Source organism: Cervus canadensis, chromosome 2 (assembly GCF_019320065.1).
Source record: "Cervus canadensis isolate Bull #8, Minnesota chromosome 2, ASM1932006v1, whole genome shotgun sequence".
NCBI lineage: Eukaryota > Metazoa > Chordata > Mammalia > Artiodactyla > Cervidae > Cervus > Cervus canadensis.
Window position 1 is genome coordinate 14,948,829 of NC_057387.1, and position 25,637 is coordinate 14,974,465.

Consider the following 25,637-nt stretch of genomic DNA (forward strand, 5'->3'; position numbering starts at 1 on the left):
TTGAGCAGCCTCTGTTGCTGCTGCTGCTGCTAAGTCGCTTCAGTCATGTCCGACTCTGTGTGACCCCATAGACGGCAGCCCACCAGGCTCCCCCATCCCTGGGATTCTCGTCTAGTCCCTCTAATTGATGGTGCAAACCTGTGTCTGCAAAATACCCAGCTCAGCTGCACTGGGGAGGGAGTGGGAGTCTCAGCTGGTGCTGGGCTGGGTCCTCTCTCCCATTTAGAGATCATACCTTTCCAATTACAGCTGCCCGGGCTGAGGTGGGCCCCTCGGCCCCCTTGCTCCCATAGTGCCTTCTATTAATAGTTCCCCTCCACGAGCCTCATCACAGGAGCCATGCTCAGAGCTGTTTCACTGCATCTGGAATGCCCAGCTCCCTGGCAGATAGAGGGACTCCAGCATGTTTGTTGAATGAATGAATGAATGACCTTTTGTAGTTTATGAAGCCCTTTTATACCCGTTATCCCCCCCATCCCACGTCACAGCCATATGAGGTCCCGGGGCAGGAGGCAGGGTGACCTGTGGTCCAGCAGGGCGAGAGCGCGGCTTGCACAGGCTGCCTCCCCTCCATGCGCACTCCTGTGGCTGCACCTGCCTCTTCACAGCCGGCTGGGTAGCCTGGTCCTTGCTCCTTGTGGCCGGCCAAATGGCACAGGCAGACCCTAAAAGCAGGGCAGCCAGGAGACCCCTCATCCAAGTCCTATGACTACATTGATTCACCTTGAATTTGGGTCACAGATCCCTTGATGGGCCCTTTTTACCCTCAGAGGTCCCAGGCATGGTGTCACGGTCTTCTTTCCTGCATCCTCGGTTGTTAGGATGGTGGCCTGTCAGGGTGGCAGTGAAGGAAAGAGAAGAGAAAAGTGCGTGGTGACTAACTTCAAAATACAACAATTTTTTTTTTAAATTACAAACAACAACAACAAAAGACAGCAGAAAGTTCATTTGTCCCTGACTGTAGAGGAAACAGCAGGACAGACAGAGGAAAGGGCCTCTACGTCCCTAGACAAGCTGTGAAGTGGAGCAAAGTGATGGGGGGTTGGTGAGGAAGTCTTAGCTCAGCCTTTGACCAGCACGCCTAATCCACACTGACCCAACCTCTCTGTGATTCCCGCCATGCTGAAGGTTACATCAAACTTTTCCAGGTTAAATCAAACTTCTGCCTCCCAACCCTGGCCCCAACATTCATTTCTTTCTAAGGCAGCTGAGTTTCTTTCTGGCCACGAATCTTTCCTGGGACTCATGGGCTGCTCCTCTGGCCAGGTTGTACAGTGCATGTGGAGCATGGGCTCGTGCTAAGCTGGGGGACCGTGCCCCTGCCCCCCACCTTATGGGCCAGCTCAAGCAGCCATGCAAAGAATTGCTCTGTGCGGTCCTGGAGCCGGCAGCGTGTGGGGCTGTGTGATGGGCAAACCAGGACAGAGCAAGCAGGAGAGGCAAGGCCCAGCACCAAGAGGGGATGGCGTGGGATAAACACTTCCATCACTTCTCAGAACTGAGGTGCACGCCTGTCCAGGAGGCCCCCAAGTCCAACAGAGGCCCCTGGTCTCAGGCCTCACCCTCTAAGAATCAGGACCTTCGAAAGTCCAAACTGGATCTCAGAGCCTCTCATTTTGCAGCGGAGATTGAGGCCACGGAAGGGAAGGACGTGAGGCTCCCTTGCACGGGGAACTCCGCAGTGAGACCTCCTTGAGAACAAGCCAGGGCTTTCCTGGTGTGTGAACCCAGCGCTGAGCCCAGGCTGGGTGCACAGCAGGTGCTCAGCGAAGACTTCTTTCAGCTGCTTTGCCCATCTTCCCTGCTGTGACTGTGAGAATCTCAGCTTTGTAGAAAGAAGGTGTGGACTGGAAGGGAGCTTAGACATCCCTGAGCCCAACCCTCATTTCCAGAAAGAGACCCCATGGATTAATAATGCTAAAAATAGCAATAACTAATACTTACAGAGCTGGTGCTAGGCAGGATTCCCCACACTTATCTATTAGCCCACTGCAGCTTCATGGCCACCTCTATGCGGCAGGTGTTACTCTCATTGTCCCCAGAGGGGGAAACTGAGGCACAGAGAGGCTCAGTAACTGGCTCGAGGTCACAGAGCTAGTTGGTGTAGGGATCAGGATCCAGATCCAGGCAGTCTGGCTCTGGGGCCCTCACCGCTAACACCCCGGCTAGCCCCCGTGAGTTCACTCATTGAGGAAACAGAGCATTTTCATCTCCACATCCCCCTCAGGGCTCAGCTCAGGGCCTGGCAGGGGCCCAGGGAACTGTTCAGTATAAGTGAGCTGTGCGTCTTCTTAGTCATGGCGCAGCCAGGGTAGGGGCCCCTCGGAGCTGGAAGGAATCCTGGGGAGCAATTTACAGAAATGGAGACCCAGAGATTGACGTGTCTTAGCCAGGTCTCCTGACTCCCCCTCCAGGGCTCCCTTCACCCAAGCGAGGTCTCCAAAGAGGGCCCCGGGGTGGATCAGCTGCCCCATCCTCCCTTACCCCCACTGTGTGCTTCCCTCCTGGTGCGCTCACAGGCTTTCTGCTCCCACAGCTCTTCGTGATTGACAATGGTGCGGACGACTGGCGGATAGCCATGACCTACGAGCGCATTCTCTACATCAGCCTGGAGATGCTGGTGTGCGCCATCCACCCCATTCCTGGCGAGTACAAGTTCTTCTGGACGGCACGCCTGGCCTTCTCCTACACACCCTCACGGGCGGAGGCCGACGTGGACATCATCCTGTCCATCCCCATGTTCCTGCGTCTGTACCTGATCGCCCGCGTCATGCTACTGCATAGCAAGCTCTTCACTGACGCCTCGTCCCGCAGCATCGGGGCCCTCAACAAGATTAACTTCAACACCCGCTTCGTCATGAAGACCCTCATGACCATCTGCCCGGGCACTGTGCTGCTTGTGTTCAGCATCTCACTGTGGATCATCGCGGCCTGGACCGTCCGCGTCTGTGAAAGGTATTCCCGTGGGTCCGGTTCTGCACTCACCTGGGGCCTCCGGGCACACTGCTCATGCTGGGATGAGGGCAGGGAGGAGGAGCAGGGAGGCCCAGATGTATGTGGTCTGATGGAAGAAACAGGCATGTACCCAAACACTTCAGGAGAAAATGGGAAAGGGGAGGACCAAGTTGGGGCTGAATATGAGCTGCAACATTGAAACATTGGAACCAAGGTAAGCTGGGAAAAATGCATGTATAATCTTCCTCATTTCTTGTTCTTTGTAAACCAATATATCTCAAAGCATCCTGGTTATATCATTACTCCTTTCTCACATATAACACTTTATGATTTCTGTGTTACCTCTCCCTCTTGGAGTTAAAGGATGCTCAATAGCATTTTAAAGGCTCTGAGAAGTCCTGCAGTAATGAAACTAGTTTAATTTTGTTAAGTCCAGATTTTCTCAAGCATATTCACCCATAAGTGCTTTTCCTTGTACATTACTATTGATGCCTCACTACTCAAAAATTTGGTCCACAGACCCATCAGCATCACTGGGAACTTGTTAAAATGCAGAATCTCAGGCTTCACCCCAGAACTACTGAATAGAATTTTCACTTTAACAACTTCGCTTGTGATTTGTATGCACCCTGACATTTGAGAAGTACTGCACTGGTGAACTGTACTTTGGGAACCGTTGTTTTAGGAGGCTGGTGGCGGGGCAATGACTCAGAAGTGACAGGTAGGAGAGGAGGGGGTGATGGCCTAATAGAGATCGGAGGCTCTAGGGCATCATCCCAGAGCCTCAGAACTACCATCATTGAGGCTCAAGGTTGGTCCATGGTTACCCCCTTCCACAGCCATCGCCAAGCTGCCCATTCTGACTCCTCTCCCTTTCAAGATGGTTCTGGACGTTCATTTTTCTCTGATTTTGTATGTGGAGTCTGAACATGGAGGTTAAAAACCTGGATTCTGCTCCTGTGTAGCCGTGAGATCTTGAGCAAGTCACTTCACATCTCTGAGCCTCGGTGTCCTCATTTTAAAATGAGGATCACTTGAGATAGAAGGGACGATCTATATTCACTTGAGAGAGGTAATTTTTAGTATACTGGGAGGCCTGGTCACGCATCCTGTGTAATTTACTCAGATCCTGTAGTCATCCTTTATTCATCATCACTTAAAATTGTATTATCGAATATTCCATGCACCAGAGAAAACAAGCAAGAGAATTCTGGAGGAGAGTTGGTCTAAAAACATCTCAGGTGTGCACTGAACCACATTTCCCACCTATTTTGAAAATGTTCTGTATGCAGACAGTTCTTTCAGATGTTTGGTCAGCAGACACACAGTCAAAAAAAGAGGTCATTCTGCTACAGCCGGGCAGGGGCCCCTTCATATGGCAGGGTCAGTTTCTCAGAACCAGTACCAAGCTGGGACACATTTCTTACATATGAAGCCCGAAGGACACACGATACCCATGTATTCAGAACCCCATCATTACTCAACAGCTGACATTATAACATCTGTTCTAAGTAGGACCATACTTCACCAGGCTTCATGAACCTTCTCCGGTAAGCAGACACTCTTTCTACAGTGGAGAAAGCATATGTTTGGGTTCCAAGCCCAAAGTCCTCTTAGTTGAGCAATATGGTGCCACTTTACCTCTCTGGGCCTCAGTTTTCTCATCTGCAAGCTGGAATTAATAATACCAACTTTTTAGGATTTGTTGTTGGAGCCAGGTAAGATAACATATGTGAAATGTATTCCATAATAGTGATAGTGACAATAAATAATAATAACAGAGGTCTCTTGATAACTCTTGGGAGTCTTGTGGCTGCTTTTTAATAATTAGAACAAGCCTACTATAGGTAGACCTAGGCTCTTCTTGTTTTCCTTTGTAACTGATCAAAGCTGAGTCTTCTAGCAACAATAATAATTGAATTTACATAGCCCTTTAAGGTGTTTGAAATCTTCCATGTTCTCAAATTGATCCTGTTTGGTGTGTATCATCACCCCATTGTCTCAGATGAGCAAACATGGAACAAAGTACCAGCAAGTGAGTTTCATTGTTTATTGAACCTGTCAGAAGTATGGGTGATGCTTTTTTATTGGAAGATAAGCCTGCTTCAAAATGTGTAGCTTTCAAAGTACTCTGTTGCACTGGATGACCCTCCATGGCCTCCACACTGGGACTGGGTTGACCTGGCCCCCATCAGCCCATGGGCCTCTGTCTGCAGAGATGACTGACATGCCCAGCTGAAGCTCAAGGCAAGGGCACAGAGAAGCAATGAGCAAATCAAAGGTCCTCCTAAAGTTTCCCCTTCTCTTGTGAAAAGGCCCTTTGACCAGGAGGCGTCTGCTTAGATCTCACATGAGGTGTATTAAAACACATGTTGTCATCACCCCTGTTTCTTGGGCACTTTCCCTGTGCCAGTTCTGTGTGAACTAATTCACTGCCCACTCCATTTGCCCTCACAGTAGACCTGTGAGCGTGCACTGTGACTGTCTCATTTCAGAGTGGAGGAAACTGATGTAAAGTAACTGGCCCGAGGAGCCCGGATACATGCAGCTGGAATCTGAACTTGCTTCTGACTCTGAACTTTATATTTGTCTCACCAGCCCAGGCCAAGTGCTGCACTTAGAAGGAAACTGTGGCCTAAACTCTCCTGGCGACGTTCCCGATCCGAGCGTCTTAAAGCCACTGAGACTGATGCTTAAATCCCAGTCTGGCTGTTTTGCCTGCCTCCGATGTCTGTGCTATTAACCATTTTGTCACCCTGTTTTCAGGGCCACCTTCACGTTAATTTCCAACATATCCGAGTGTAGGCAGTGGATGCTGTGGTGGGCCACCCAGGGGTCCCCTCTCCACCCAGGCTCTCATTCCCTCAGCTGGGGCTGTTGGCCATGGCAGAATTGCTCTGGATGAAGGCAGCTGCCTTAGCCAGGGTCAAGCCTCCTGCCCAGGGCAGCAAGCATCCAGTGACTTGTCAGTGTAGGAGTTTAAAGGCCCAGCCCCTCCATCCCCTGCAGGATAGCTCTGCAGGGCCTTGCTGGTTTCAGGACTCCTGCGGGATCACGTGATACTAGAACCTCTCCCCCTCCCCCGTCCTCCATCCCTCAGGCCCCACCAGTCTTGATCCTAAGTGTAGGCCCAGCAAACCTGCACTCACATCTCAGCATCTCAGTGACTTTCCCAGGCATCTGACCTATGGAGCTGTGAAAGCAAAGATGAACAAGTATATTTTTTTCCTAATCAGGCAAAGCACTGCTTTTACAAAGACCAAGCAATTTCTTTTAGAACCAAGCCCAAATGAGCATTGCCCTTCCTCAATGTCAAATAATAAGCAAGACTGGCAGAGACAGGAATTAGTCAGCCAGAGATTGTACAGAAACTGGAGGCAGGGGCTGCTGTGGAGGCCCCGAGCCTCGGCCAGGGTGGGAGGACAGTGTGGACAAGATGGTCTTGATTGCTCTTAGCCTGATGGAATGACAGTTCTGTCACCTGAGACAGCAGAGAGGGTAAAGGACTTGCCCAAGGTCACATAGCAGCGTGACAGGTTCTCGAAAAAACTCTCCTCTGCTGATACCCGGAGCGGGGCTTGTTCACATTGCAGGTGGGTTTCATCAGCCCGGATGCATCTCTAGCTGTGTACACACACTTCTGAAGTTGCTATGGAAATCCCTCCTCAGCAAGCCTCATTTGAAAAGACATTTCTCATAGCTGGGGTTGGCTTTTATGTGACAATAAAGGTTTTTCACATTTCCTCCTTCCAAGGGGGAGAGGGAATTGGTGATTACCCAGAGCAGCCTGCTATCAGGAGGGCAGTGCCTGGTTGCTGGGAGGGCAGCGTCAACAGCAGGTTTGTTTTCCCTGGACCCCGCCGCGGCATTACATCATGGGTTCCGAGGCTGACAGTTGTGGCACTCGGCATTCTCTGGGATTCTCCTGGCCGTGTGCCTGCCTCCCACAGGCTTCCCAGAGCCCATGCGAGGAACCTCCTCATTAAGCACTGTCACACGCCGAGCAGCCTAGCTGGTGGAGAGACCGTCGGAGGCCCCAGGCCTAAAGGCCACCAGGTGAGGCAGGGGGCTTCCTTTTCAGGGGGCACACCCCGAAAGAAGTCTACCAGCTCACATATGGGTGCTTCTCTTCCCAGGAGAAGCAACAGGGCCTCCCATGACACTGACAGAGTGAGCCGAGGCTTGTGATCCCTAGCCAAGCTTAGTAAATGACCTCCTAGCCTCTTGGATGGAATCCCTTTGGTCTCCTCTCTCCTGAGGCCCCAGGCTGTATCAGTACCTCAGGACTTCCAGCCTATCCACAAGTCCTTGGTGATGATGGTATGAATTTCCATCTGTGTCTGTACATTGGCATTTTTGTGAGAAATTTAATTCTGGAGACCTGGCTGCTAGAACGGGAGAAAAACCATGAATGGCCATTCTTTCTCTCATTAAAACAGAGCCACCCCTCCCATCACAAGGAAGATAAGAAGAGGCTTCCAAGCTATAGAACAATTCATAATAAATATCCATAGAGCAGGGGGAGGGTGATGCTCAGAAAAATTGCACTATCAGGGGTCCGTGATTTTAGAGGTTGCAAACCACTGGTTTGGAGAGTGAGAAGACTGGTTAGTAAGGATAGGAAATTATCTGTCACATTGGATGAATGTGACAGATTCACATTCACATTTGCTAGACCCAAAACCCTGCCCTCTAGCTGGAGAAAGGGGAACTCAGCCTCCTTTAGGGTAGAGGAGCAGCCTGGGGCCATCCTGCTGCCAGTGCCAGGTCTGGATAGATCACTCCTCCTTCAAAGTTGGATTCCTAGCAATGGGCAGTGGAGTGGGGAGGAGTAAGGAGGGGAAGGAAAGTAGGGAGAAGGGAAGGGGAATCCTATATGAGGCCTTTGAAGCAAATCTGCAGTGTTAAGAGGAAAATAATTCTCAAGATGCCGAAGACTGTTTGCTTATGAGGAACAAAAAGCAACATTTGAAGATTCTTGGGTATCCCTTATAGGGTGCAAGAAGGTGTCATCATAGAGAAGAGTGGGCAGACAGGAAATGAAAATGTATCTAGTTCACATAAGCCTAGAGTTCACAGAGAAGGACAACTGTTTTAGCAAAAAGAAAATCTACATCAGGGCGCTGAATTTTTTTTAATGCAGAATGTGAAGGACAAAGTTAAAGGTTCTCTCTGAAAGTAGAAGACAAGAACAAAGAGATGAGAGAAGAGGGTGAATAGGACAGAATTAGAAGCTGCAGAGTCAAGGCTAAATCCTAGCACTAGAGTTATTTTGGAGGAAGAAACCATAATAAATTAGATAAAAGCATAATCAAGGACATACATGAAGAAAACTTTTCCAGATTTGGCTGGCCAGAGGGGTGGTGAGGAGGTTAAGATTAGTCAGATCAAAAAGGTTCCTGTTTTCCAGCTACAATAGGGGGAAAAATTTTTTTTCTGGAAAATTTACTGAATTATATGGTTAAACATAAGGAAATCAACCCTGAATATTCATTGGAAGGACTAATGCTGAAGCAAAAGTTCCAATACTTTGGTTACCTGATGCAAAGAACTGATTCATTGGAAAAGACCCCAATGCTGGGAAAGATTGAAGGCAGGAGAAGGGGACGACAGGGGATGAGATAGTTAGGTAGCACCACCGACTCAATGGACATGAACTTGAGGAAAGTCTAGGAGATAGTGAAGGACAGGGAAGCCTGGTGTGCTGCAGTTGATGAGGTCCCAAAGAGTCAGACACAACTTAGCGGCTGAACAACAACAAGGTATGCAATCCGAGATGCACATAGGCAACACGGAGCAGACTTCTCCTTAGGAACCCTGAATTCTGGGAGACATTGGGGCATTAGTGTCATTTACATGAGGGAACAAAAGGGTCATTCTTGGAGTTTTGTGGGCTTAGAAGGTTACAACCTACATTTTGCAGGGAGCTTGTATATTAGTTGACCCAGGGATGAATCGTAGTTAGGATCTTAACAATGGAACAGTATGAAAGAAAGACAGGAGGACAGGACTGAAGCCAGGTAAACATGAGATCCAGACTACATTTAAACATGACCATGTAGCCAAATTCTAATGTCAAAGAAAGAGTAGATTCTGGAAAGAGTAAATGTATGCAATAAAATAATTCAATAATAGTGAGAGGGTTCCTAACCCACAGATTAAAAAGGTGAGAGAAGTCTAGAAAGGATTGATTAATACATGCTAAATTCATCATCTTAAGTAGAAGAGAATTTTAAAAGCCTTATCTCTCAACTTTAATAATTAGAGAAATATAGTTTAAATCATTTTTTAAAGCTAAAGGTAACCACAGGTAGAATTTTGTAAGTCTAATGATGATAACAGTAGCGTCAGTCAGGTATTGTTTTGCTTCATCCAGACCACAGCTCCATGAGGCATGGGGACTATTGTTATCTTCATCCTGCATGGGAGGAAATTGAGGCACAGGGAAGTTACGGTTTTGCAATGTGGCTTGGGTCATGGAACCAGGGGTCTGCAGACCTGAGACCCCCCCAGCCTCCTGTCAGAGTCTCGCTTTTTCCTACCAAGAGAAGGTGCATTTTCCACATTCCTGGATGAGTAACACAAACATCATCAAAGACAGAAAAATAAAGGAGGCAGGAAGGAAAAATTGAAAAACAGCATGAAAAAAGATGAAAGGAAACCAAACTTAAAATTTTCACAATCAACAGAATTGAATTTAACTCCCCAATTAGAAGACAATGTCCCTTACTTAGATAAGATTTAATTGCAAAACTTAATGTTACGCTGTTTACAAAAGAGGTACCTTAAATAGAAAGGTCCAGATAAATAAATGAATGGCAAAGATGTATTAGGTGAGTACAAACCAAAGGGCAATTGAGTAGAAATCTTCATTTTAAACCAAATTGAATTCAAAGCCAAAATCATTAAATGGTCCAAAGGAAGCATTTAATCTGGATAAATGCATTATACACAGTAACACTGTGAACTTTTATGCAAAAATAAATAAGGAGATAGAGAATCTGAGTTTTTAATGTTTTAATTGACTGATAAATTTTGAACTTTGTAGCCTATAAACAAATAATACAATTTTAAAGCATCCATTGAACATTTACAAAAATTGATCAACTTCTTGGCCACACATCTCAAAACATCAGAAAAAAATTTCAGGCATATTCTCTAACTTCAAGGCCATAAAACTTCAACTAAAAGGAAACTTTGGGGCAGCAGGGTTTTGAAAGCAATCTCCTCAATTACAACTTGATCAAAAGAGAATTATTCAAACTACCACTGAAGACTATTTTGAAAATTACAACTCTATAAATCAAAACTTGGGATGTGCCCAAAGTTGAGCTCAGATGAAAAATACCCTTAAAGTTTTACACTGAGAAAAAGAAGCGTGAAAGTAAATTGAATTCATTAGGAGAACAAAAAGGCTCAGGAGAACAAATTAGTTTTATAACAAAGACAGGAATTAATGAATTTAAAAACAGAATTAGTAAATCTCAAAGGTATCAATGTTTAGCAAGTCTAATCAAGAAAAAAAGAAAACACAAAACAAGAAATTTTAAAGCAGAATACCTACTGATTCTGAGGATAATTTAATAAATAAAAGAGAATAGCTTAACTTTTTTTTGAAAGCAAAGACCTTTGAGAAAGACTTTCTCCACCAGATATTATTAATAAAATGTATTATAAAACAAAGGTAATTAAGTCTCTCTGGCATTGCTGAAAAATCAGTAATGACAGATCAATGAAACCTAAGGGAAACCTTCAAAATAAACCCTAGTATGTGAGAACTCAATATTTGAGGGAAAAAACCAATTAGGAAGCAATAGATTATTCCATAGATGTTAATGGAAAGATTGGATACTTGGATGAAAAATCAAATTAGAATCCCACCTCTCACCAAAATAAATTCCAGGTGGATCAAAGAGTCAGATATAAAAAGAAACCATGAACAAACTCCAGAAAACAAAGTAAATATTTAATCAATCCTGAGATGGGAGAGAATTGTTAAGCATAAAATCTTAGAAGAAAAGAAATGTGAAGGAAAACACTGGAGTATCTGATTACATTATACATACAATTTTGGATTTCTGTTCTTCAAAAAAATAAACTTATTTAAAAGGCAAATGTTATACTAGGAAAAATATTGGCAGCAAACATGACAAGAGGTAAATATCTCTATTGTACAAAGCAATCTTAGTTACCAATCAGAAAAACTCATCTTCTCAGTTAAAAAAAAAAAAAAAAAGCTAAAAATAAAAACACAGCCACAAAGAAAGAAATACAAATAGCCAATAAAATGAAAAACACAGCCTCTCAAATCAAAGAACTGCAAATTAAAACTACAAGGGGAATTGCTTTTTCTTCTCTGGAACTGACAAAATTTTAAATAAATGTAATTCAGTGCTGAAGAAAGTTGTTATTGTTGGTGGTAGAGTGAGTGGGTTGTTTCTCTCATACTGATGGCAAGAAGGAAAATTAGCACCACCTTTCTGGAAAACAATTTAACAGTATGTCAAGGGAGCCTTTACAAGTTCATAACTTTAACCCAGGAATTCTCCTTCTAGGAAGCTATTCTAATGAAATAATCAATTTATGTCAAGGTCCTTCAGATGCATTCTACAATAGTGGAGAATCAGAAACCAAGTAAGTGTCCAGGATTTAAGCAATTAAATAAATCATAGCACATCCATATGATGGGTAATTAGGCAACAATTTTTTTGAAAAAACCCATCCTTTGAAGACTATAATAAAGTAGGAAAAAGTCATGATGTAATATTTTTTGAAAGGATCATACAAAAGTATTATATAGGATGTTACCAATTAAAAATAGATATCTAGCACACATAGAAAATGCTTGGAAAATACATATATTGTTTTCTGTGGGATGTTACATGTGATTTTTTGGGTTACAGTTTACTTGCAATGAGCATGCACGACAATATGTGTGTGTGTGTTTTAATGTAAAGAGGGATCATTTTGTTTTTTCTCCCTCCACAAAGTCCCTCTTCTCATCTTCCACAGAAACTCACATGTTGTATCAACAGGGCTTGAAAGTAAAGTTGAATGGCTCACTCAGTTTTTACATGTAATTTTCTCAGAGAAGCACAATAAAAGTTCCTTCCTAAAGGGTTCCTCTTCAGATCTAGCAGGCACTGGCCTCAGTGGACAAGGTAACCGGACGACGTAAGCCTAGGCTGGGGTCCTCCCTCCCCCAGGCAGGGGTGACACTTACAGCCCCTCTGTGGCCGCGGGGTGACCACGGGAGGACCTAGAACCAGTGTCCAAGCAGGTGGAGGTCTGCAGGTTAGGTGTGATCCCAGGCCAGGCTGGCATTAGCTCTTCAGGACCGGGTCTGGGTGGGTCAGGCTCTGGGGGCCCAGCGATGATGACGCGGGAGCGCCCCATCCAGTCGAGAGAAACCGCCAGCCTGCAGGTGCTTCCTGCAAGGTGGAGGCCTTTGGAGCAGGCTGGTGCAGGGGGCGCGGGGCGGGCGGGGGCGGGGCGGTGGGCGGGGCTTCCGGGCAGGGGCGGGCTTCGGGGAGGAGTCAGTCGGCTGCTCCGGGCACTGCCCGAGTTCAGGTTCAACCGTGCTGTGGCGCCCGCGCCCAGAGACACAGGAGTAAACTTGAGGACTGGTCCTCTGTCCCAGCGTTGCCTCTCATTCCTGCTTCTTGCAGAATCCCATTCTTATTTCCTGGGCATGTTTTGCATTTCCCCCCATCCTTACTGGCTCACAGACCACTTGCTCTTTCTCTGTTATTTCTGATTCAAAACTTCTTTCCTCTTTCTTATTGGCAGTGTTTTTGTGCTCTTTGACAATTTAGCGTGGCAATTGTTAATTTGTGACTGGTTTATTTGTACTTTTATTTACATTAAATAACATTCACAAATGATAAGTAATGAATGACACCTCTTAGGGGAATCAAGAAATGAGGAAAATGCCCCCCAAAATTAGCATTCCGAAGCACTAAGTTTGGGACATTGTGGGTGCAAAGTGAACTCTGTTGTACAGAGAAACCATTCTATTTTAACAGTCAAGTCAATCTCCAAATTCCTCCTGCCTCTGTTACACTAAACACTAGGTTTCCCTAAACTCTCTCACTGGGAGGTGCTGTGGTGAGTCGCTTCTGTTGTGTCTGAATCCTTGTGATCCAATGGGCTGTAGCCCACCAGACTCCTCTGTCCATGGGCTTCTCCAGGCAAGAATACTGGAGTGGGTTGCCATGCCCTCCTCCAAGGGATCTTCCCCACCCAGGGATCGAACCAGTATCTTCTTCATCTCCTACATAGCAGGCGGATTCTTTACTGCTGAGCCACTGGGGAAGCCTGGTGCTGAGAGGTGGCCAGTGCCTTTTTGCCTCCAGGATTTTTGCCTTAGGGTGGATCCAGATAAGGACAGGGCTCTTTCTCCAGCTGGAGAGAATCATTCAACCTTTCTCAGCCAGGATCTGAGAATCAAGCCCTACAGAAAAGAGCTGGAATGACCATCTTTCTGATACCACCCAGAACCGTACACAGTTAGTACCATCCTTGATGTATAAGAGGGAAGTTGCTTGTTTTTTTATCATAGATGCCTAAGGGGACCCAGGCTTCTCTTCCCCAGGACCAAATGAAAAAAGGCTGCACCACTAGGAGGAGACAATGCCAAAAATCTTACAAGGGTGGGAATCCTTGGAGGGAGCCAAGGTGAGGAAAAGGGAGGGGTTCCTGTAAGCTGCGTCAGCCACATCTATTTGTGGGCTGACATTTGTCAAGACAGGAAATCTACATTCTGTCAACTTTTCCATTTTTCAACTTTGGGGTGATTTTGTTTGCCCCTGGCGATCCCATGGTGCCCTGCATCTCAGTGCAGGCCCCCACCAGCAAGGGATGGGACCTCATCGCACAGACCTTCTCCATGTGTTCAGTGGCCTGGCACACGTCATGTGCACTCCTTGCCACCCTGTGCTCTCCACCCCCCTCCACCGTGGGCATGGCTGATGATGCCCAGGCTAGTGTGAAACCCTGCATTCCTGCTCTCATAGCATAGCTGCTGGGGGATTTTTTTTTCATGAGATGTTCTCCTTCCACTTAATAGAGTCTCCTCCATCCCCTGAGACTTGGCTCCAGCCTCCCAGAGGCTGAGCTGGAAGGGAATATGGGTGAGATATGCTACACTCCAAGTGGCACCTCATTGAGCATCCCCAGCCCCACTCCACCTCCCACCCCACCTGGATGCCTACTTTCTAGCTCTGCACGCTGCCCAAGAGTTTCCCTGGCAACCACCGTCCCCTGGTGGCTTGGGAATAGTGGCCCTGGGAACCCACCAACCCTATCACACCTGGTTCTTTTGTTTTCCCAAGAAGTTCATGGGATCTGCCTGCCAATAAAGCCCCCAGACAGGCACGGACACGCTGAGAAGGGCCAGATGGGCTCAACACCCCCACAATAGAGGGGGCACAGAGTCTAGTGAGTAAAACTCCCTTTGAAAATGTTAAACATGTTTCAGCTGAGCCAATACATGCAGTGACACAGTGGTGACAGTGCTCAGAGGCTGGTTACAGCCTGAACTCAGGGTTAAAAGGCAGTTTGGCTTCTGGTTCCACCATCAACCTTGGACATTGTACATATACTTAATCTCTCTAGAGTCACGCTGCTTCTACTGACCATGCTCTGGGACAGGGAACTCATCACTCTAAAAGACCATTCATTCAACAAGCTCATGGTTGCCAGGGCAGGGGGAAGGATGAGGGGGAAGAGATAGTTAGGGAGCTTGGAATGGACATGTGCACACTGCTCTTTTTACAATGGGTAACTAACAAGGTCTTACTGTCTTGCAGGGAACTCTGCTCAATGTTATGTAGCAGCCTGGATGAGAGGGGAGTTTGGAGGAGAATGGATACATGTATATGTATGGCTGAGTCCCTTTACTGTCCACCTGAAACTATCACAACATTGTTAATTGACTATATTCCAATATAAAATAAAAAGTTAAATAACTATTCAATTCAATCTGCAGACAACTCTGACTTAGAACTATCTTCCTGATCTTTGTTCAAATTAAATTCCTTGCAGTTTCTGACTTGGGTCCTAACACTGTCTTCCTTAGCCACACAAAAATTCAAGCAACATAGGCTGGTGGTTAAACCATTGCCTTTTAGGCAGACAGGCTTGGGGTGTTGCTCCACCTCTTAAGCAGCATGACCTTGAGCAAGCTAGCCTCAGGACATCCAGGAAATGGGATAATTCACAAAAAGCCCTTAGCACAAAGCAAAGTATTTAGCACGTGCTGAGTACCCAGTGAAGCAGGCTTGTCTTCCCTCTTCCACTGTGCATGCAACCTCATAGACTGTAGCCCACCAGGATCCTCTGTCCCTAACATTCTCTAGGCAAGAATACTGGAGTGGGTTGCCTATGCCCTCCTCCAGGGGATCTTCCCCACCCAGGGATCGAACCTGAGTCTCCTTTCTCTCTCGCATTGCAGGCAGATTCTTTACCGCTGAGCCACTGGGGAAGCCCCTTAAATATTTGAGAATTCAGGTTTCATCTTCTTCAATCTAAAGGTCTCTGATCCTTCAACAAGTCCTCACAGGACTCTGTCCTGATCAGACTCCACTCTCTTGCTCACCCTCCTCCTTGTTCATCAATGTCTCCACCAGTTGGAGGTCCCAGACTGAACACAGTGCCCCAAGGATTAGGCACCCTCCCATTTCCTCACCATTATTTTTTAATGCAGCTTGAGAGTGGCCCATAGCAAGGGCAAGCATCTCCCAGAACAAGCAAAATGACCTGGAATTAGGGAGTGAGAGGCAGAGCACATGTCTGTTTAGGTGTAGCACTCTGGACAATCCTATCCTATAGCCCCACACCCTGTTTCGTTAATATTCCCTGAGTTCACCTGCACAGGCCCTGCCTAATCTGTGCCTTGTCACCAGCACCCCCACACCACTCGGCCCGCCACCTGACTGAGCCACGGCTGAGTTCAGGCCCGGGGGTGTTGAGCCAAGTGGAGAACCAGGTAGGACTCAAGTGTCAAGACGCTCATGTCCTGTTTCCAGGACATGACTCATTTCTTACCATCCGTCGGATCTCAGCTGAAACAACTTCTCTGGAGAGACCTTCCAAACAGGTCCCACCTGAGTAGGTTTCCTCTCCAATCCCATTACTTAAAAAAAAAATCATTGCAACCTTGTTTCTTTTAATACCTTCAACAGTATGTGCCATAGATTTGTAAGTATACGCTTGGTCTGGAGTTGTTACTGGTCTCCATGGATATCCCCTGCTGGGGATCTGGTCTAGGAGCCCATTTCTCTGCCTTAGTTTTCCTGCTGATAAAAGCAGTGGTTTATCAGACCCGTGCATATCTTTAAACAGGGAATGCCCAAATGTTGAGCTCATTCCCTCTACCCTCTGCTCTCTGGACCATTTCATACTGGTCTTCCCCACTCCCTTCTTTCCTCCATCAGATTTGCTTCCTAAATGACATTCTCCACCCCAGAGAATGCATCCACTTTCTCAAGAATGCATCCTCACCTCCTAAGTCTAAACATTGAGCCAAGTCAGTCCCCTGAGCTGTAACGCTCAATTATGAATCACTTGCTGAGTAACAATAATGTTAATGGTTATCGAGCCCTACAGTTCACCAGGCATTGTGTTAGCCATTAAATATACCTTAGAGAGTAAAACACACATATAAGCCTACATGGGATTTATAGTCTACCAGGGAAGACCGTGTAGAACAATAACAACTCAAGACACGTGTATGTACTTTCAAATCTATGGTACATACTGTTGAAGGTGTTAAGATAAACAAGGTTGCAATGATTTTTAAGTAATGGGGTTGGAGAGGAAGCCTATTCAGGTGGGACCTGCTTGGAAGGTCTCTCCACAGAGAGGTTATGTTTCAGCTAAGATCTAGAGGATGGGAAGGAACGAGTCATTTATAGACCAAGGGGGTGAGCTTTCCAAGAAGAGGGAACAGTATGTACAAAGGTCCTGAGCTGGCAAAGAGCATGGTTGTGGAGTGGCTGGAAGGAGAGTGATATGGATGGGCATGTGACTGTGCAAGGCCTGAGCTGCAGAGGGGACTCCAGGGACCGTGTTAAGGGGTCAAAGGCAAGTGCAGTGGGAGGCCTCTGAAAGTTTTAAGTCAGAAAGCAATACAACCTCATTCATTCTAAGACTATCACTCTGCACCTTGAGGAGAATAAATTGGAAATGGGCAAGAAAACTACTAGGAGGAAGAGTTAGAAGGCCACTGCACAGACCAGGCAAAAGAAAATGGTGACGTAGAAGGGTGGTGGCGGCAGAGTCGAGTCCTTGAATACCTCCTGTGTACCTGGCCAAGACCGAATGTCCCATGTATTAAGCCTCTGTTCAAAGTCATCATTGTTGCTGTTTAGTCACTAAGTTGTGTCCGACTCTTTGCAACCCCCTAATGCAGCACGCAGGCTTCCACGCCCTTCACTATCTCCCAGAGTTTGTTCAAACTCATGTCCATTGAATCAGTAATGCCATCCAACCATCTTGTCCTCTGTCACCCCCTTCTCCTCCTGCCTTCAATCTTTCCCAGTATCAGGGTCTTTTCCAATGAGTCGGTTCTTCACATCAGGTGGCCAAAGTATTGGAGCTTCAGCGTCAGCATCAGTCCTTCCAGACTCATCATGCTGCCCCTCATTTCCCTCTGCTTTCCTGTTTCTATCTTCTTTTTCTCAAGAACTTTTCCAGTTAGTACTAGTTTTTGGCTGTAAATCACAGGGAACCCAAACAAACAGCAGCTTGAACAAAATAGAAGTTTCTTTCTTATGCAGAAGAAGACTAGGAAAGGGTCAATAAGAAGCAGGTGTGGTGCTTCATGGCATTAGCAACCCAGGCTTCTTCTGCCTTGTTGTCCTGCCAGCCTTGGTATATGGCTTCTTCCTCATAGTTCAAGAAGGCTGCCAGAGTTCTGGCTAGTCCATCTATGTTCTAGCCAGCAGGAGGGAGGAAGGGACAAAATAATGTGTGCTTTTTTTCTCTAAAGACATTTCTTAAAAGCAACACATGTCATTTCCATTCACATTCATTGGTCATTCACATGGCTGGGAAAATGTAGTCTTTATTGTTGGCAGCCATTACTCATTCCTGGACTCTTTTACCAGTGAAGAAGGGGAGAAGGACTATTGGGGCAAAACTATCTCATAGGCTCAAAACCGTTCACAATCTTTGTGCCTATGACCACCCCCATTCAGCCCTTATTCAGACCTTAAGCCCTATGGTTCTTACACTGTAATGTCTCAGACTCAGCTCTTCCTGCTGCCTCCCTGACACAGATCCCAGTCATCTTATACTGAACTGTAGAAGTAGCTTCTCTGACCTCAAATTATACTATCACTAGATACATTCTTTCACCCCAAAAGTCCTGCAGTTGCTCCCTTTAGAAGGTTATGTCATATTCCTTGTTTTACTGTTCAAGGTCTTCTATAGTTAACCCACACTAGAACCCATTTGGTTCAGTTTCAGTAACATTAGCAATGATTGTAATGAGTGGGTGCTAAGTCGCTTCAGTCGTATCTGACTCTTTGCAACCCTATGGACCTAACCCTCCAGGCTCCTCTGTCCGTGGGATTCTCTAGGTAAGAATACTGGAGGGGGTTGCCATTTCCTTCTCTAGGGGATCTTCCCAACCTAGGGATATAACCTGGGTCTCTTAGGTCTCCTGCATTGGCAGGTGGGTTTTCTACCACTAGCGCCCAGGAAGCCAATGGTTATAACACCACCTCATATTTCTAAATGTAAACTTTCATTGCCTACAAAATGGAAAGCAGTGACACCTGAAGTCAGAAAACCCTGGCTCACAGCCTAACACAGGGCACCAGCTGTGTGACCTTGGGCAAGCCACTTGTGTGTGTGTGTGCTCAATCATGTCTAACTCTTTGGTACCCCATGGACTTTAGCCCACCAGGCTCCTCTGTCCATGGAATTTCCCAAGCAAGAATACTGGAGTGGGTTGCCTTTTCCTACTCCAGGGGATCTACACAACCCAGGGGTCAAACTCACATCTCTTGTGTCTCCTGCATTGGCAGGCGAATTCTTTACCACTAGCACCACCTGGGAAGCCGGGCAAGTCATTTACCCTCTATTAAATAAGACAAGTGCCTATGAGTGTAGATGGTTCTTGGGGAACACTGGATCTTTTCCTTTCCTGAGCCTTGTTCTTCTGATCTGTAGGTTGGAGATATAAGCCTGTCTCACCTACTTCCTGTATAAGTGTGAAATTCAAATAAGAGAAGGCACAAAAAGCTGGGGAACACATAAAATCCAGGACTCTTGCTCTTCTGCTTCTCCCAACGACCCAGAGAAGTAAGCAGGCAGAATAGAGTCCAGAGACCCTGTTTAGTGGATTAGAACATGGCGACTCAATGAGGCTCAGTGATTCATCCTGTCTCCAACTCATAGGGCAGAAGTGGCCTGGGACCCCGGGATCCTGACTGCCTGCTGTCAGGTTCTTGGGTTATTTGTTGAATTAGGGAGTTGTCTTCTGTGATTGTGTTGGGGCCAAAGGAGAAAAAGCAAAATGTTCAAAGCGAATTAACTTTTATTTTCAGTTGGGACTCTGAAGTCAACTTATCATTTGTTTAAGGGCATGCTATCTGCTGCCTAGATGGAAATTATGATTGGTGCTGTAGAAAAACAAACAGCAACTTTTAGTGGGAAGCCACTTCTTGTTAGCAGGTACAGGTGGAAATGGCCCATCATCTTTGAATGCCGTGATGTCAGTTTTTAGGGGGTGGTGAAGGCGGGGTTGGAGACTGGCTAGACGTTTTCTGAGAAAGTACATGTCAAAATTAATAAAGTAAACAGCTGTATTGTCAAACTTACAGAGTTAAGTAAATGTGAATACAGTTAACTGGGTAGTAGCTTTGTAATTATTTTGTCAAGTTTAACATATGAAATTGCTCCCACTTAGTTACCAGCATTCTTAATTTGTTTTGTTCTTGTTTATAATTTAAACTGTGGATTTTATTTAGGGAGTAAATGTGTCTTGAGGCTTTTCATTATTGCAGAAATTAGACTATATCCTCCTGAGTTTGCCAGACTGTTGCTGCGGCCAAATTAGGCAAAGCCGGAGGGCTGGTGAGACTGAGCCAGGGTCTCGGAAGTCTAGTTAAGGATGACCTCAAGCCTGAGGAAGGAGGAGAGCCATCGTTTGTTGAGTCCTGGATTCTTGCATTCGTCATCCCATTTAACCATCCCAAGAATCTTTTATGGTGTTGTCTCCATTGCACTGATAGAAAAACTGAATCCAAGGGCAGTGGTAACCCACCACCTTGTGTGAGGGTGCTTATTAATTGCCTCTCACCCAGCAGATGGTAAGTGTTTAAGAGACTGTTTTCTGGAATGCCCAGCACTTGTAGGAGGTTAGGCTTTATTATTATTTGTTTGTTTTTTTGGCCGTGCCATACAGAATATGAGATCTTAGTTCCCTAACCAGTGATTGAATCCACACCCCCTGCAGTGGGAGTGCAGTGTCTTAACTGCTGGACTGCCAGGGAAGTCGTGGTTAGGTATTTATTATTATTATTTTTTTGGTAGGCATTATTTTTTAATAAGTCAGGGACACTATCCTCTTCTTCATGGCTTTTCATTCTATGCACTTTCTCCTTGTGTCCTGCACTCTGTGAGGTAGGTGGGGCAGGAGTAATTTTTCCATCTCAGAAGCGAAGGAATGGAGGCTTTGAGAGGTATGTGAGGCAGAATCTCACTGCTGGCCCAGGGGTCCTGCCTGGAGAGGGAGGGTCCTCTGCCTGGGGCACTCCCGTGCTGATGGCCCACATCCACTCCTTGGCAGCCGGGGAGCCATCCAGCCTGAGCATCCCCTGGGCTTGGCTCTCCCTGATCCACTCTGTGTTTGAGATTTCTGAGCCCAAGGTCACTTAAGCTAACAAGCGCATGACCTTGTATTTGGGTGAGGGGGTGATGATGATGCCTGTGGAGATCTTCCTTTTAGGAAATAATCATATTTCCTGGAAAGTCTGCAGAAAATCATGCCATTGCTTGAGGGTATTTCATAAAATGATTCATCAAAGTAGAAGCTAACAGATAAGTGTTTGCCTAAGGAATCATCATCATTATCATTAGCATCATCCTCCTTATCAACAACCTCAGCTCTAATCATGACAGATTTTACCAAAAATAAAATAAAGGAGTCCTTTTGAGGACCTGACCCGCGGAGGGCTCTCCTCCATGGCGCATTCTCTGTCTGTCTCCCTCATTTCAGTGAGTCAGTTTTTCCTCCCCATCTGTTTGCTGTTTGGCACTTTATACAACTGTCTGGGCTCTTTCATTTTGCTTCTGCGGTTGCTCAGCTCCAACGTGTTCCCTCCTGACGCTTCCCCTTTGTTCTGGCAGGCTCCTCTCATCTGCCGGTTTCCAGCCCTATGAAGTGTCAGAGGTGGGTTGTAGTTTTCAGGCAGCATTTTGTTGCCTAGCAACATGTAACAAGCATCTTCTGTGATGGCTGCATCCTGTAAAATAGAGCCAGGGCTGGGCCGCTGGGATGGAGCAGGCTCGGGGGGCCTCTCCAGGGTGGTTGGGGAGGAAGAGCGGGGAGAAAGACAGGCAGGCAGGCTCAGGTGACTCGGAGTGTAACCTTTCTGACTCTTCTATAATAGCGGGGGTGCCAACTCACCCTCTCCTGTTCTGTCTCAGGAATCACAGGTGTTCAGTGGTCAGAAGTCCTGGGTAGGAGCCATCAGAGGTTCTGTTTGATTTGGTGGCCACCTGCTATGGCTGACCGAGGGGTGGCCAGCTGGATCTGGGTGGAGGTTGCTGGATGGTTTCCACTTGAGCCAAGCTCTTAGTTCATCTTGTTCCCCATGGGTTGTAAAAGGCCTCCCTCCTGTCTGTGAAGATAACTGGCTTCTATATCTGCAGTCAGCCCAGCCACATGCTCCCCAGAGACTGGGTGGAGGTTGAGTGGGGGTAGAGTATCATCAGAGAAACACCTACCTTAGAACTGGAAAAATCCTCACATTTTGCATGAAGAAATCGAGGTCCAGAGAAGGGAAGCAACTTGTCTGGATCACACAAGTTGGAGAGCATCCAAACTCCCTGTTGAGTGGCTCTCTCCTGGGGCTGACTGTCCGGTGAATGACAGGCTGAATGATGAGTACCTTGTGGAGGAGGAAGAGGCAGCACAGTGAGGAGAAGCCTAGTGTACTTGGGCCCAGCACACTGCCCTCCAGCCTCCATTTCCTTACCTGGAAAGAATGAGGTTCGTGGGGCTAGAGGCAGCCCCAAGTCTCAGTGACTCCCAGAGACAAAGCCTACCCAACAGGCAAAGCACCTCCTGCCCAGGTGTTTGGTGGTACGTCCATGGTTGTTTTCTCCCTTCCTTAGAAAGGCCCAGAGGTTGGGAGGCCTGGGCCTCTGGTTAATGCTCCCTAGAAGAATCCCATTCTGCCAGCAAAACCCCTCAGCACAGCCACGTTGTGTTCCTGAGGATACTTGTCACCATTAGGCCCATTTAGGAAATCTGTGTGTTTCTAAAATGGCCTCATAGGGCATCAGAGATGTGAACTGCAGCTGCCCACTCCTCTACCTGGCCAGCTCTCCAACCTGTGTTGGGGGTTGCAGCTGCATGGGCCTGGGGCCCCCTGCTGTCTCAGAGGAGCAGATGGAGCTCCCAAGGGCGCTGCTGATAGCACATGGGATTTTATACCACCCTGTCCAGGTCCTGCAAGTGAGAAGAAACTCCAGATGGGTCATCTCTCTTCTGCCTTGCTCCTTCTCTTTCCCCAGCAAGAATCTCTCAGTTCAGGAGGCAGAAAAAAAGAATTTGGGATGCTCTGGGCTCTTCTTCTCCAGCTGGATCCCTTCATTCTGTTCCTGGGGCCACAGAGATGAGCAAGGAGGCCCCAGCACAGGAGCCTTTCCTTCCAGCTGCTGCTCTTGTAGACCTTGGGGGCGTGCCAGCTCTGAAGATTTAGAAGTTCCTCTAGCAAGAAAGCCCCTCTTGGGGCATGGGCTGGGGTGTGCGGGTGCTGACTGTCTTCATTCCCTTTTCCACACAAGTCCTGAGCTTCAGCACTAGACTTCTTTCTGATGTGTTCTAGGATCTTCCAGTTAATCATATGAGCCAAGGTCTGGGTGCTTTGGCTGAGGCACTGACAGGCCTGGACCAGCCCCTGAGAGCCTGTCACTCATCGCGTGGCCAAAGCCCGCCCCCGGAAGTCCAAGGATGTGTGCCATCTGGACGCCCAAGCTTGCGGAAAGAGGTTAGAGGTTAGAGGCAGCTCACTCCACAGGCAGGCCCCAGAGCCCCACAGCCAGGCTCCCCACATGGGTTTGGTCGCCTCTGCGGAGTTAGAATTCTTCCCACTCACCTCCTTGGCATCCCGTCTTCTCCGTGGCGGGGGAAGCTGCCCAACCGGAGCCCCCACGTCCTGCCCTGGAATCCCCACTGCTCTGGGAAACAGTAAAAAGAAAACGCCCTCCCCGGGTATTTCTTCCATGCGGCTTCTCTTTGTTCTTGGTCACAGGGCAGCCCCCACCTCCCTCCCACCCTAACGCTGCCCGGGTGAGACTGTAGCTCTGGGCCCTCCTCAACATTGCGTCGCCTGGGGAGCTGCCTGCCTTGAATTCTCTTGGAAGGCAGAACGGAGAGGAGAGAGACACCCTTCTTCCCGTTGAGGCGCTAGCTGGGACCGCGGCCTACGCGGCACTGCCCTCCAGGGGGCGCCACTCACACTGACTGCGGTGTGAACGCGCTCCCCGCAGCTGCACAGCGCGCAGCCTACGCTGCTGTAACAGGGCAGGCCTGGCTCTGCCGCTCCCTCGCGAAGCTGGCTCATTGTAATATAGATCCAGGATCAGACACCCAAGAAAGGGCGCATCCCCAGCAATCTCTCCTATCGACCTTACTGGGCCTTCACTTCAGAGGCATGTGAGTGCTCAGTTGCTTCCGTGTCCTAAGCATCCTAGACTCTTCCATGCTAAGAGTAGTGTCCGACTCCGTGAGCCCCTATGGAGTGTAGCCCACCAGACTCCCCTGTCCATGGAATTCTCCAGGCAAGAATATGGAGTGGGTTGCCATGCCCTCCTCCAGGGGATCTGCCCAACCCAGGGATTGAACCTGCGTCTCGCAGGCGAGTTCTTTACCACTTAGCGCCACCTAAAGGCGTAATAGTGTCAAAGATGGGGCTGAGGCATCAGCCAGACCCAAGCTCACACGTAGCTGGTTTTATTTTGTGCAAGTTCCCTCATCTCGCTGAACCTGAGTTTCCAACTCAGGAAAACAGGAAAAGACAATTGCAAACCTTGTTACTGTGAGGATTAAGTGAGATGATACACAGAAAGGTTTGGCCCACATGGTACCTGGCTGTCATTTGACAAATGATGATGACTGTTACTTTTTAAAATGGGATTATAGCAAATGAAGAAACAGACAAAGGATTAATCTCAAAAATATACAAGCAACTCCTGCAGCTCAATTCCAGAAAAATAAATGACCCAATCAAAAAATGGGCCAAAGAACTAAACAGACATTTCTCCAAAGAAGACATACAGATGGCTAACAAACACATGAAAAGATGCTCAACATCACTCATTATTAGAGAAATGCAAATCAAAACCACAATGAGGTACCATTACACGCCAGTCAGGATGGCTGCTATCCAAAAGTCTACAAGCAATAAATGCTGGAGAGGGTGTGGAGAAAAGGGAACCCTCTTACACTGTTGGTGGGAATGCAAACTAGTACAGCCACTATGGAAAAACAGTGTGGAGATTCCTTAAAAAACTGGAAATAGAACTGCCATATGACCCAGCAATCCCACTTCTGGGCATACACACTGAGGAAACCAGATCTGAAAGAGACACGTGCACCCCAATGTTCATCGCAGCACTGTTTATAATAGCCAGGACATGGAAGCAACCTAGATGCCCATCAGCAGATGAATGGATAAGGAAGCTGTGGTACATATACACCATGGAATATTACTCAGCCATTAAAAAGAATTCATTTGAACCAGTCCTAATGAGATGGATGAAGCTGGAGCCCATTATACAGAGTGAAGTAAGCCAGAAAGATAAAGAACATTACAGCATACTAACACATATATATGGAATTTAGAAAGGTGATAACGATAACCCTATATGCAAAACAGAAAAAGAGACACAGAAATACAGAACAGACTTTTGAACTCTGTGGGAGAAGGTGAGGATGGGATATTTCAAAAGAACAGCATGTATACTATCTATGGTGAAACAGATCACCAGCCCAGGTGGGATGCATGAGACAAGTGCTCCCGGCCTGGTGCACGGGGAAGACCCAGAGGAATCGGGTGGAGAGGGAGGTGGGAGGGGGGATCGGGATTGGGAATACATGTAAATCCATGGCTGATTCATATCAATGTATGACAAACCCACTGGAAAAAAAAAATAATAATAATAATAAAAAAAAACTATAAAAAAAAAGAAATACAAAAAAAAATAAAGAGATAATTACAAAATAAAAAATAAAAAAATAAAAAAAATAAAATGGGATTATATATCCAGTCCTACCCACTTCATAGAGTTAGCCCCAGAAATAAAAGGAGATGAGAAATAGATCATCACTAAGGTCTTTGATGAAATATCTTGCAAGAATCCCAGCCACTGTTATTCTTGTCTCCACATATAAAACACTAAGAGCCATGAAGCCTCTTTGCTTCCAAATGACACTCTGTGAT

General features: G+C 46.8%; 1 protein-coding gene across 4 annotated transcripts in view; it reads left to right on the plus strand.

Annotated features, from left to right (window-relative positions):
• The window catches only part of KCNN3 (potassium calcium-activated channel subfamily N member 3), a 169,529-nt gene that overhangs the window by 97,284 nt on the left and 46,608 nt on the right, over positions 1-25,637 (plus strand). For all 4 annotated transcript variants that reach the window (XM_043455201.1, XM_043455208.1, XM_043455215.1 and 1 more), the window contains one exon: positions 2,537-2,955. In XM_043455201.1, coding sequence (XP_043311136.1) covers positions 2,537-2,955 — 419 coding nt within the window. The remainder of the gene's footprint in view (positions 1-2,536; positions 2,956-25,637) is intronic.